Below are 13138 nucleotides of genomic sequence, written 5' to 3' on the forward strand. Positions count from 1 at the left end.
GTAACAAGTAGCCTGTGGGGTGTGTAGCTCAGCCCACTGAGCCACCAGGACATTGACACATTTGATTGCCTCCTCACTCTCACACCAACAGGCTGCCCAAACAATAACGAGTCAACATGGCAACTACTTTCTGCAGTCCAATTAGGGTATTAAAAACCATAAAACACAATCAACTGTAGATGATAAAGAAATCCAATTATCACAGTAACAATATAATATCACAATACATCTTGCACTAATCAATTTTTGTCCAGAAAAACTGATTTTATATTGTATTTTATACATTATATATTGATGCCCTTAAATCATGCTAAATCTCTAATTATGTAATTCTATATAAATTGGCATTTAATTTGGTAAAATGACAAATCTGGTGCTGAACCAGTTAATATATACATTGATGAACAGAAAATAAATCACCAATTTTGACGTCTTGACAAAAAAAGTTCTCAACACAAGGTCCACACAGTTGCTACAACCCCTACAATGCCATATACGACCACTTGTTATCACATGACTGAAATTCCACACTGGCTGTAGGTCATGTGATAACAACCACTGTCTCTGCAGTTCTAGTACTACTCTACTACCATCTCCATAACATTCAAGCAACTCCATCCACTGAGGAAAGCCACATGATGTGATTGAGAGCTTAAGAAACACCAAGTAAGGAGATGAGCTTTTTTGTAAAGCTGCTGTTTCCAACATTCAAGCATCAAGTTGATTGTTTTTTTTTTATTATTATTATTTATTAACACTTGCTGGCTCCAGCTTCTAACATGTGCTTTTCCATTTTTCACATGATTGTAATACTTTTTGGTTTTAAACTGTTGGTTGGACAGAAACCAATCTTTAGACATCACTGTGGGCTTTGGGAAATTGTGATGGGCATTCTGCACTATGTTCTAACAGTTTAACCAGTAGTGAATATACTCATTAATTGCATCCATGCAAAAGTCACTTGATATGCATGTATGTGTGTTTCCACCAACCTTTAATTGGCTGCTTGACTTCTCCATTCTCCCTCTTGATCTCGTTCATCACTTTGTGCTTCTTCTTCTCCTTCTCCTTCTCCCTGTCTTTGACCTTCTTCTTCTCCCTCTCCTCTCTGTCCCTCTCCTTCGCCTTGTCCTTGTTGGAGTGCTCTGTGGAAGCAGAGAGGAAAGTTTCAGGTCTCAGCGGTAGAAAACACAAGCACTCAGATTCACTCGCTCGTGAACATGCACGCAGTTCACTTCGATTTACTTCTGTATCTTCTTAACTGAACTCTTGCCAAGTTCCTCACCTTGGCCGTCACCCTTAACTTTTCCTTTATCATGCTGGTCCTCCTCCTACAGAATGTTTGGCTTCTCCCTCCCCGCTGCAACAAATTCATCTCTCCACCGCAGCCTCTCGTCTTATCTCACGTTTCTTCAGCGATGTAATGACCTTCCAATTCCCTTTAAGACTGCAGCAGTCACTCTGCAACTTCCCTCATAACCTTACAACCACATCTCATCTAGATACACCTCATGTTTCTACCCCCAAACTCATCCCTCCTCCATATTCTGCCTCTACCAGCTTCAATATGCTCTGGTCTTAAAAGGCCTAAAATCTTCCCTCGCTTTTCGACTCATTTTATTTCCTCTTCCAGCCCGTCTGACAGAATCATTTGAGTGTTGAGGGAATATTACAAATAGAGGAACTGGAGTGCGCTCTAATGCAACACTCATTCCAAATCGCTGTGGATAAGAGCATCAGTCTAAAATGTAAATATCATACCATCACACACACCTCTTCAGTTGTTGGAGTGCTCTCTGAAAGTTGAGGCACGTCTAAGTGTGTGCACATTAACAAACACACACTTTTTTCTTCTGTAAACCAACATCTCTCACCTCCAGCTGAGCTTGGAGAAACCTCACCTTTCTTAAAATAACTTTCATTTTATCAAATCTTTTATTCTTTGTTTCCTTTGATTCTTTATCTCCTTTCATATTCCCATAAAGAAATTAAAGAAAAAAAGCCTTTATTTTTTCCACATTAGTTCTATTGCCTTTTCTTTCTTTTCCTTTCCAAAGAACTTTTTTCTTTGAACTCGGTCAGATCCATCGTTAAAAGGAAGCTGTGTTTTCAGACTGTTCACTCTCCTGTGGATGTGAGGAGTGGGAAAGTGAACACAGTGGGGTTGGACTCAATGTTTGCAGGATCAAAGGAGAAAATGCTTTGAAAGTAAAAAGGCTTAAAGGAGCAGTAGAAGAATTAGAGTTACATCGATACACTCTTTTCAATAATATTTAAATAAATACCATGGCATTTTGAATTTTAGTGGATCGTTTTCTTTGCTACTTAACATGCAGGTAATCATTCCCCTCATACCCTGTGGTTAAGAGGAAGAATGCCAAAAATGTTAACAAACCATTTTAAGAACTATGCAAAATAAATGCTATAAAATAACCAGACACTGTAAGCTGCCTGCTGGAAAAAAAGCCTGTTTCAAAACATCAATTTAACTCCACAGGAAACTGCAGACAAAAGAGGGCTCACTCAGATCTAGTGCCAGATTTATAAAAAGATGTCAGACCATGTCAGAGCAGTAACATTCATAAACTTAAAATTTAGAGGCAATGGGAGATAAATTATGCCAGGTGGCTGACCGGGGCTTAAACACACTAGAGAACAAGCTGTTTTATCACAGCTTGAGAGAAGGGTCTTCCCCTTAAAATAAAGAGAAACTTTCTTTTGAACTTCATGGGAACCACATTGAAGAGGAAAGAGCTGTATGGTGCTGCAGTGGTTAATGCCCATGCCATGGCTTGGGGGACGGGTGGGTCACAAGTTCAAACTGATCCATAACTAAAATGTAAAGCAATGGCAATTTTGTCAGGGGAATGCAGCGCAAAATTAGAGATGTATAGGAATCAGAAATGAATGGGGTCCATGAAAATTATTTTTTTCAACATTTTGTTTTCTGACTTTTCTTGCAGCAGGCAGTTTTCAAGGGGAACACAGCCGGTGGCTTTCACTGTTTGGATGATCACAGGAGAGAGATCACTTTGAAAGACAGGAGGGCCAGCGGCAGGCAGTTTGTAAACTTCAGCTACACCAGAGCTCAATGGCGTCAAACTTTTTGCAGTTGGGGAGGGGACTCAAAAATTCAGGAAATCAATGGGGTATCCACATTTGGATGTTAGCTTGATTTTAATGTAAACTACAAACTGAAAACTAACTTCCTGAAAAAAATCTGCCCTTGAATTTAACTATATTTCGTAGGAGTATTAACTTGGGGCAGTGTTTAACACTGTAGCCCAGCCAGGTTTAAATGTGTGTTAGTAATGTGATAAGACTGGCGACCTGTCCAGGGTGTTCCCTGCCTCTCGCCAAAATGCATGCTGGGATCGGCTCCAGCTGCCTGTGACCTAAACAGGATAACACGTTCAGAAAATGGATGAAAGAATTGTATTAAACTTACAAACCTTAACACTCATCTTACAAAGCTTTCCATGTGAACGTCTTTCATATTGTTTACATAACTTCTATTCAACATTCACTTCTATGCTCTGAGTATCTAATTTTAATATGACAGACTGTTTCTTTCTGGACATCCTTCTACCAGATTTTCATGTGTAGATAATTAAACTGAATCATGCTAATTCTGTTTATGTGAAAGAAACTGAAAGCTTCAAAAATTAGACATAGTGAGCGAGCTCCCCACTGTGAACACCACATTTGTGGAGCAGTCCCATGTGAACAGAAGCACATAATTTCTTCAGTAAATTGACTCAGTCTGTAATGCTGTGGCAAACTGGGAATAGGTAAAAGCCATACAGGCCTATGATATGCATGTGCATATTTAAGGATGTATATGGTAAAAACAGTTAAATTCAGAACATACTGTGGTAAGACGTATATATAATTTTTGATTATTGGTCTGTCATCAGCAGCTCAGCAAATATATATTAAACTGAAGATGATAGGGAAGGAAAGATGTGTTCCTCAGAAGTGAGTAATTGTATGACTGTCTCTCTCCTGCATGCAGCTGGCTGGCCAAGGAAAACCAAAAAGCACAACCGATTTTCAGATGTTTTTGCATCAGCGTTGCTGCACTCTCAGACTACAGGCAGACCTGCCTCCCAGCAAAATCCTGCTAATGTAAGATGGTCAGTTCACCCCTGCTGGTGTGGAAAATCTATGCTTCACCATTCAAGCAAAAAGGTTGTAAAGTCTTTGGCACTCTTCTGCACTGCTATAGTACATGTAGAGTTATGAGTTTTGTAATTTTTTTGAGACCAAACAAATGACCCAGCCGACAGCAACTTAATTGGGTGCTGATTGCAGCTAAGCTTCACTTTCTCTCCCTTTTTCCCCCCTCGCTACACTTGGCCACAGACAAATAGTCCCAGACATCGTAAGGGATTCTGTCAGAATAGTGCATTTACATGCGCACAAATAACCTAATTACTGCAATTCAGACATTTACACAACTCACAGTAACGAGACTTCCTTAATAACCCAGGTTTACATGACTTTTCAGAATGATGTCCACAACAATAGACGCTCTCGGGCAACAGGAAACTGGAATAGTGAATAATAAGAAACTAAATGGACTTTGTCAACGTTTTCCAGGTTGTTGTGTTTATAGAGTACCTTCATGCAAGCTCCTGTTATTTGTGACAATAGTTGTAACATGAAAGGCTTGAAAGCTGTAAGTAGAAAAACTTGCCATATTATACTTTTTTTAAATAAGGTGTTTGCATCAGCCTTAACCTGTGACTTATGCGGTATGTGTGATGAATCAAAACCCAAAAAATAAACAGGCTAAGAGGTTTATACTACAACTAGTGATTAAAACATTGGCAAGTATTACAGCTTCATTAATTGAGTTATGATGTCTCTGAATTCAGCTTGAATGTGAGTAAGATAATCCATTTAAAGTGTTCACCACTTGAATTATTGGCAGCACTTCACTTCATATAATTATATCAGACTGCATGTAAATACACTGGGTGTCAACAACAGGTCAAACAGCCAAACACTTTGCCAGCAAGGATTAAACTCATGACCTTAGAATAAAACAAGAATGTCTTATATATCAGACAAACCTGCACAGTTTATCAATTAATATTTACATTTGTCTTATTATAATTTCCTTGTCTTGGTCCACTTGTTCACTGCGACAGACTCAGACGCATGTTTATTTTTATTCAGTACCAAATGTAACCAGGAGTCACTGCTCCCTGGCCACTGCCTTCAGCCTCGCTCCAACAGCAAGCCCACCACTAATATCACTGTGATGATGTGATACTCTTTGGATCCCTGCAGAAAAATTCTTTCCTCCCAGGAAGGTCAGAGCACAGTTCGGCTTCTCAGCAGCGCTCTTCAAGCTGGCAGGACTCACTCGCTAGCTCGAGGACACTTCCCAGCACCGTGCCTCAAACTCATGTCCTTACAGCAGTCTGTCTAACCACTGGGCCAGCCGGCCAGCCACTCAGCACCTGAGCATTTTAATCTTTGAAATCATTTTGCTCGGGATTAATGTGCATTAACACTCTGGTCCATGTTCATATACTAACTCATCTTTGCATTTGAAGCTATTCCGTATAATTACAATCTCCTGCTGCTGGCCATTGAGCAGCTATCAATAACAATCAGAGGTTCAGTGTTTTGCTCAAGAGCACCTCAGTGACACTGCTGAAGCATTGTTACTAAATCTTAATTCTTGCTGCATCCAAATGTTCTCAGTCGGGCCCAGAATGAAAATGGTGTGATCTTTCAGTGACTGAAGTGTCTTCCAATTCAGTGACAAGACCACCTTATGAATGACTTCTACAAGATCGCTGATGACTTCAGGTATGATTGGATTCTCTGTGTGAAGTGAAGTCATGAGTAATTATTCTTAACTAGCTTGCATACAGCATGAAGAGTTCTTAAATTAACATAATAGGCAAATAAAAGCTTACCTGCAAACTTACAAGTAGTTAAACTAAACTAATTGATTTTTAGTGTTATGATTGCTCAATAAAAATGTATTCATTAATGAGTTAAGAGACAGAGTTTATTTAACATTCACAATTTTTTAAATCCCTTTTAAATATTCTTTAGCTGTTACGAAATCCCTTCCCTGCCACCTTTTTGCCTGAATAAAACAAAACTGACATCCAGCACAACCTGTTTACAAGACAAGGGTTTCTGATAGTGTGTTAGGGCTACAGGCCAACAACATGTCACGCTGTGGTGTTCTCGCTGACTGCAGTGGCTGTTCAGAGCATGTCATGACCTCTTAAACTACCCAACTGGAAAAGGGTGACATCATGCATTCACACAATCTCACATGTGTCCACTCGGTGTTCCTGCTCACATCTAAACACTAACACACAAATGACATTTAGATGCGCTGACCAACACAAATGTGCACATGCCAAGATTTGAGAAACTGCCTTGGTGGGACCATGACAAAACACCCATAAAAGCAAAAACACGAAAAAACAATAAACCAAAAAAAACAAGGTCCACTAATGAGACCATCTTAAGACAGACATTTTTGGCTTTAATGTTGTGATAGTTGGATTAATTGAATATAATAATTCCATGTGCCAGAATATATCTATATCTATATATATAATTTTATAAATGGCCTGATATCTATAATGTCTATTGTACAATTATCTGTACAATAATACTGAGCCACATGTATGTTGATGATATACGGCACTTCTTTACTTTATAATGTGAAATAAATAAATAAAGTGATATGATTGATGTGATATGTATGTATGACAAAGAATTTGTGTAGCCTGTATATTGTAAATTTTGCTTTTATACAACACCTTTTTAGTAACATGATTGAGTAATTTGACTAGATAATGTATTGTCTGGTATATTGAGAATTACAATATTGTAAAAAGCTTTATAATAAATAGTTATTGTTTAACATTTTTAAAATATTAAATGCTGTATTTTTTGTTCTTAGAAGGTTGCATTATAGAAAAAAAGGATCAATACTTCATAATTTATTTAGCAGACCACTGTTAATTTTTTTGTGCTTTTTCCTGGTCTCTCGCACATAAAAGACATTTTAGCAACACCAGTGGTCATACTCAAATAAAAACTAAATGTGGGGGGTTGAGTCAATAATGTAGTTGCACTTGCTGTTGTCAATAGAGTCAAAGTCTAATCACTACAGTGTGATAATAAAGGTTTCAGATGTAAAGCAAATTAGTGGAGAAGTGGTAGAATGAAATACAACATGCTTTGCATCTACAACTGTAAAACATGGAGTATCAACAAGCCAGGGAGCTCTGTGTCTGTTTCCCATACAGCCCGAGGTTACAGAAGGGGGCGTGGTGCTCTACCAAAACAACACTTACACTATAATGGCGGGCGGCTGTCATATTGTTATGACAGCGGCGTGTAGTTTTAATACATACACAGCTCCAATGGCAAATAAAATAATTTCATGCGCATTTATGTTACAGAATAACCAACAATCCTCCTCAATCGTTACGCTGACATGACAGATTATAGCTTGTTTTTGCAGCTTATAACATCTTAGAATGTATATATTACATTAGCATACTGTTAAACGTATGTGAATTAAACACGCTATATTTAGTCAATAGGACGTAACTACGTAACAATTCCGCAGCAGCACGAGAGCAGCTGGTTACAATCTAACAACAAGGTCGCGCGACTACTGCCCTGGAACGCTGTATAGGAGCTCGAGGGTTCACGAGCGGGTGAACAAGCGATGAAAGCTGGCAGACAGAGACCGTACAGACATCGACCAAACTGGGTTTTAAAGCCACTCAACTCGATGTAAACATTTCCCCGGGCGAACAAATGTGTAATGGAGTAACTCTCGAGCATTCCACGGGCTCTTACACAACGTTTAGGAGCGCCTTTTAAACAGAAGCTAGTCCGAAAACAGGACTGTCCGAAGCAAATTAGAAGGCAGACAACTGCACACTCCGGGCCACATGTTCATATCCCAAGTGGCTGAATCTACGACGAGCCAAGTTACTATAAAAGGACAGAACTCGTGCCTACTTATAATAAACACAACTCAAACTTTATGAATTTGCTTCACGTTTAAAGTCAATTTTAACCAAAGAAAATACACTATGATGGCCTACCTTTGGGTGGCAACATGACCTCCCCATTTTCTCTCTTCACTGCAGAAATGTAATTAAATCTGCTGATATCGTTGTTGTTACTAACGTTGCTCCCAGGTCCGGAGGTCAACATCAGTTTATGTTTCTTTTTCTCCTCTCCGCCTCCTTTCCCCTTCTCCCTCTCTTTCTCCTGCTGTTTATCTTTACTCGGTTTCTTGGGTTTGGAGGTGGAAGGCGCTTTGTGGAGAAAGAAATCGCTCTGTTTGAAGACTTTGTGTGTGTTTGTCGGTGGTTGAGATCCACCGGTAGCAGGCACCGGAGGGTTGTTGCTGCTCGTCTTAACCGGACTGAAGCTCCACAAACCCGCGCTGCTGCCATAACTCTGCTGCTTCGTGGGCTGCTGGAGTTTCTCTTTGCCGCTACCGTTGCCTCCCACTCCTGTTTCCCTGCTGAGTTTTTTGGGTTTAACGCTCCTCTCCTCGACTCGGACCTTCTTGGGCGGCGGCGGGTTGAAATCCCGGGAAGACTGAGAGCGGTTGTCAGGGGCTCCCTTTGACTCGGTCGGCTTGACGAGCGGGCTTTTGGCGGAGGCGACCGCGGGGGCTACCGCAGTAGCCGCAGCTCCGGTGAGGTGAACGGTGCCCAGCGAGTCAGCCATCTTGAGGCTTCTCTCTCTATTTACTCTCTTCCCCCAACGGCCGTCGCTGCTGTTTTTTTGCGCGACGTGCAAGCAGGCAGTGAAGGGGCGGAGTTGAAGTTTGATTGACATGCGGACAGGGAGAGGGCGGGATTAAGGCTTGACTGACAGATGGAGAGGGAAAAACCAAAGGTGGGGTTTAGCAGCTGTGTATGTAGCCTACTGTTAATGTATTTTGTGAAATAATAATAAAGAGCAAGACTTCAAGCAAACTCGCAGTCAGTGTGCAAAATGGGTTAGCAACCTACCCACTTTACTCAGTGGTGGGTACAGTCACTCAGGCTCACACAGCCACAAGTTTGCGCCACATTATTTGGGTCTAAATCATTTTATTTGATTAATTGTTCCCTGTAGAAATGTCAGAAAAGAATGAAAAATGCCCATCACCAAAAGTGGTGTAGGTGGAGCCAATTTTAATTGGTTATTGGGTAGACCAATCTAGAACTGTGCATTTTATTTTATAATCTGATATGCTTATTATGTGAAATCCTAATTGAGAGTACACATTGTCAGAAAACTGTGAAAAATGCCATTCACAACTTCCCAGAGTCTGAGGTGACACCTTCAGACTGCATGTTGTCAAACCAACAATCTAAAACCTAAAGATATTTAATTTATGTTGATATAAAACAGGAAAAAATTAAATCCTCACATTTGAGAAGCTAAAAGCAAAGGATGTTTTGTTTTGCTTTATAAAACACTGAAACATTAATTAATGAGGAAATTTGTTGGTGATTAATTTCCTGTCAAACAACTAATCAGTTAATATACTAATAATCTCAGCATTATCCCTAAATACCTTTAAAAAGCTGTTTATGATTTGATTGAAACTGGGTGAAATGAAAAAAAAGAGACAAACTCAAGTGATTTTAATGGTTACACTAAGTGTTTTTATCATGTTAAAATGTTTTGCTTTAGTTTAAATGATAAACAATTAATTGTTTTATTTTAGATATTAACTTATTTCTGGACTCACATTTTCTCTGACTTAGTTGAGGGTTCTATGTCTGGACTTGACACCAACACTGTGCAGACTAACTATCGGCGTCCACAAATGACTGACAGAACATGGAGAAGTTTGGTGGTGATGGGGTGTGTTGGTTGAAATGGAAATGTTCCCATCAAAGAAATAACCATGCACTCTTTCATCTAATGTTCACAACTGGATGAGCTTATCACTCTCACACACAGAACACATCTCTATACAGTGTCATGAATCCTCCAGCGCTGTTTACACTTTGATTTGTTGAGATGAAAACATTTTCTTGACTCAGACTCTCAGCACAAGGCCTGTCAGCGTGTGACAGCCAACCGTGAATACTAAACATGATTAGCGGCTGCACAAGGAGGGTTGTAAAGTTACAACTGGCCATAAACGTTGTGACAAGATTATTGTATGATGCAAGCCGGAAGTGGAAATCTGATGTCTGTGTGTGCAGGGGCAGCTTAGGAGAACACCGTGAAGTAAATGTGTGTAAGAGAAAGTCAAATTCTTCCAGCATCTACTGTATAAAACTAATTTACCTAAAATTAATCTATTCAAATACATCTTAAATTGCAAGCGTTAAAGACAGAGCTGACACAGTTTTCATTTTCTTCAGATGGCAGCGCAGCCTGCCGGTATACTCAACACTGATTGGCTATATTTATAAGCCATTACATAACATGTTAAACCGCTCCATGGGAAAACTGAGGTGACCCAGTTAAGATAGCAACCTGGCTTAATTTATACTACACAGAGAGAGCGCGTTAGTCTGTGTGTGTGTGTGAGGTAGACTGTATTCATACTGTGCTACTGAGAGGAAAACCCTGCATAGATTATCAGTTGTGAGTAAAATAAAAGGAGAAAGTTATAAAATGTGCATGAACAAGTAAAGGAAAGAAGCCACTGGAGTGGTGTGAGGCTCACTGGGTCCCGCTTTATTATGGATATATTACACATTAAAAGAAACGTCCGCTGCAACATTTAAAAATTTTGCTGGGCATACTTTTAAGCTGCACAGAGATTCAATTAACTTGAATAGTGAAGGCCTTATAGGTTAAGTTCTGGATGTCATGCACAGATAAGAGTGTGAGTCATGTATTTGATGCATGCACTGACACTTTCTTTTTTTCTGTAAATGTTTAAAATGTTCACTTTTTGAAATATTCAGTCCTTATTTATATTAATATCCGAGTATAAGCTTTGTAGTATCATATGTATTTTTGTGTACTATATAAATTCATGGGATAGGAGTGTAAAAATCACGTATCTATATCGTGTGTATTTGGATGTGAACATAAATCTGTTGTTGCTGCTAACTGAATTTTGTGTGGATTTTTGTGTCACATCACAGTGGAACAGTACTACAAACTGGAAGTTGTTAACTTGGTAATTTTTGTGCCTTTGATTTTATTCCTTTAAATGACCAGTCTGATTTGGCTTCTGAACCACTCAGAGGTGGTTTAACTGGCCCCAGTGGTTTAAATGGGCTGGAACTGTCACTGTATACAGCCTCCCAAAACTTTGCTAGTATAGAGGTGTTTTTATCTGTTCAAAAAAGTAATTTTTGTCTTTTGTCTTAAATGTTCATGTGAACATCATGTGATATGTTTGTGGATAAATACTGTTTTAAGAAGTGCTTTTGTCCGTGACTATGATATAATGTTTGTATAATTAACCTGATATGAGCAGTGGCGACATGTGATCACTGGCAAATAATTACAGTATGTGTGCCCACCTGCTGTTCCTCTCTATGTGTGTAAAGTGAATACAAATGTGAAACCCTCAAGGTCTCTGTGTAAGACAGTGAGCTAATGTGTGTTTATACCATCTGCTATGATTAATTAATTGTCACATTAGCATGTGTGTGTACGTACATTTCAGTCTGCAGATCTTCCAGGTGTAAGAGAAGATCTCCTGCTGTGACCCCCACCCGCCTCCACGCACACTACAGTGATGCAGAGTAGAAGTTCATTTTGAAGTCAGTTGTGATTGACATTATCAGATTATATAGAGATTTTAGCCAGTGGGAGACACAATTTAATTATTTTAATTCAGAGACAAGTCAAAGTGATTTATTAACCACTTGACTGGTCTACATTATAAATGAATACTTACTGTACGTCTACACATTCACGCACACACACAAGCACACACACATATACTCGATCACATGTAGTCCACACACTTTTTAGTTATGTCATAACGTACAAATAAAGAAAACAGAGACGCGTCTTTACTTAACGTTCATTTTTACTGATTGATTTCTGCAACATACAAACATTTTGGGTGTACATGTGTGTGTTTATGTTTGTGTGTGTCTGTCTGTCTCTGTGTGTGTGACAGGAGGGGGGACAAGGAGCGTGGCTGAATGAGAGTCCCACAGGAGGCAATGAGCAAGCAGCAGCGAATCATATCACTCACGCTCACGCCACGAATGATGATTGGAGGAGAGGGGACAAGGGGAGGGCGGGCTCTCTCTTAAAGGCACAGGTGGGCTCTTTTCTGAGATCGAGGCTAGTGTGCGGGCGACGGGGGCAGAGATGGTAAAACAGAAAGAAATGGAGGCTGAGGAAAAGAAAGCAGATGAGAAATGATGAATAAAGTTAAAAAGAACGCCTCTTCTCAACATGTCTACTCGTCCGTTTATGGGAATAATTTGTTACTTTGAACTGCCAACAAGTAAAGAGATGCTTTACTAAAGTGAAGTGATGTGTTGAAAGTGACAGCCTTTCAAAAATGAAAAAGGCATAAATGAGGGTGGAAGTGGAGGAAGATGAAAGAGAGAAAACAGCGGGAGAAGTGAGAACAAGAGAAGAGGAAAATAATGAGATGCTCCTTGTCCAGAGCACGAGATCCATCTCTCTTGCATGTTTCACTTTGAAAGAGCAAGCTGAAAGAGCAAGCTGAGAGACAGGAAAAAATGAATCAGAAAGAGTGAAAAGTAAAAAAAAAAAAAAAAAAAAAAAAAGTGTATGAGAAGAGAGAAGTGGGGGCTTGGATGGGGAGCAGTGGACTTGTGACGCAACAAACAATCGCGTATACAAAAATAACTTTAAAATACCATTTACAAAAAACGACCATTATCATTATTATTATTATTATCATCATCATCATTAATATTATTATTACAATCTTATTAGGAGCCCGTTGTAGCTATCTGAAAGGGGGCCAGCTGGCAGTCTATGCTTTTCCTCTGCCAACCAATTAAAACAAAAAAAAATGTTTCAATCTTTTTACGAAGAGAGAGATATATAATTTTTAAAACACTACAAAGCAGAATTTAGTTTTGTGTGTAATTTAAGAGAGTGAACAAAATGAAGACAAATAAAAATAACATTTAATAATAGGAATCATTTTTCGTGATTTACT

At 39.3% G+C, this 13138-nt stretch overlaps 1 protein-coding gene across 1 annotated transcript in view; it reads right to left on the reverse strand.

The window, feature by feature from the left end:
• Window positions 1-8856, reverse strand: part of LOC111224922 (round spermatid basic protein 1-like protein) — a gene marked incomplete at its 3' end in the record, with an annotated part of 30391 nt that extends 21535 nt beyond the window's left edge. The window contains exons 1-2 of the mRNA XM_022749619.1: window positions 8109-8856; window positions 993-1145 (exon numbers count right to left, since the gene is read on the reverse strand). Coding sequence (XP_022605340.1) covers window positions 993-1145; window positions 8109-8856 — 901 coding nt within the window. The remainder of the gene's footprint in view (window positions 1-992; window positions 1146-8108) is intronic.
• Window positions 8857-13138: the final 4282 nt, after the last annotated feature.

The sequence above is a fragment of the Seriola dumerili genome, unplaced genomic scaffold (genome assembly GCF_002260705.1).
Source record: "Seriola dumerili isolate Sdu_G_001 unplaced genomic scaffold, Sdu_1.0 BDQW01000138.1, whole genome shotgun sequence".
NCBI classification, from domain to species: Eukaryota; Metazoa; Chordata; class Actinopteri; order Carangiformes; family Carangidae; genus Seriola; species Seriola dumerili.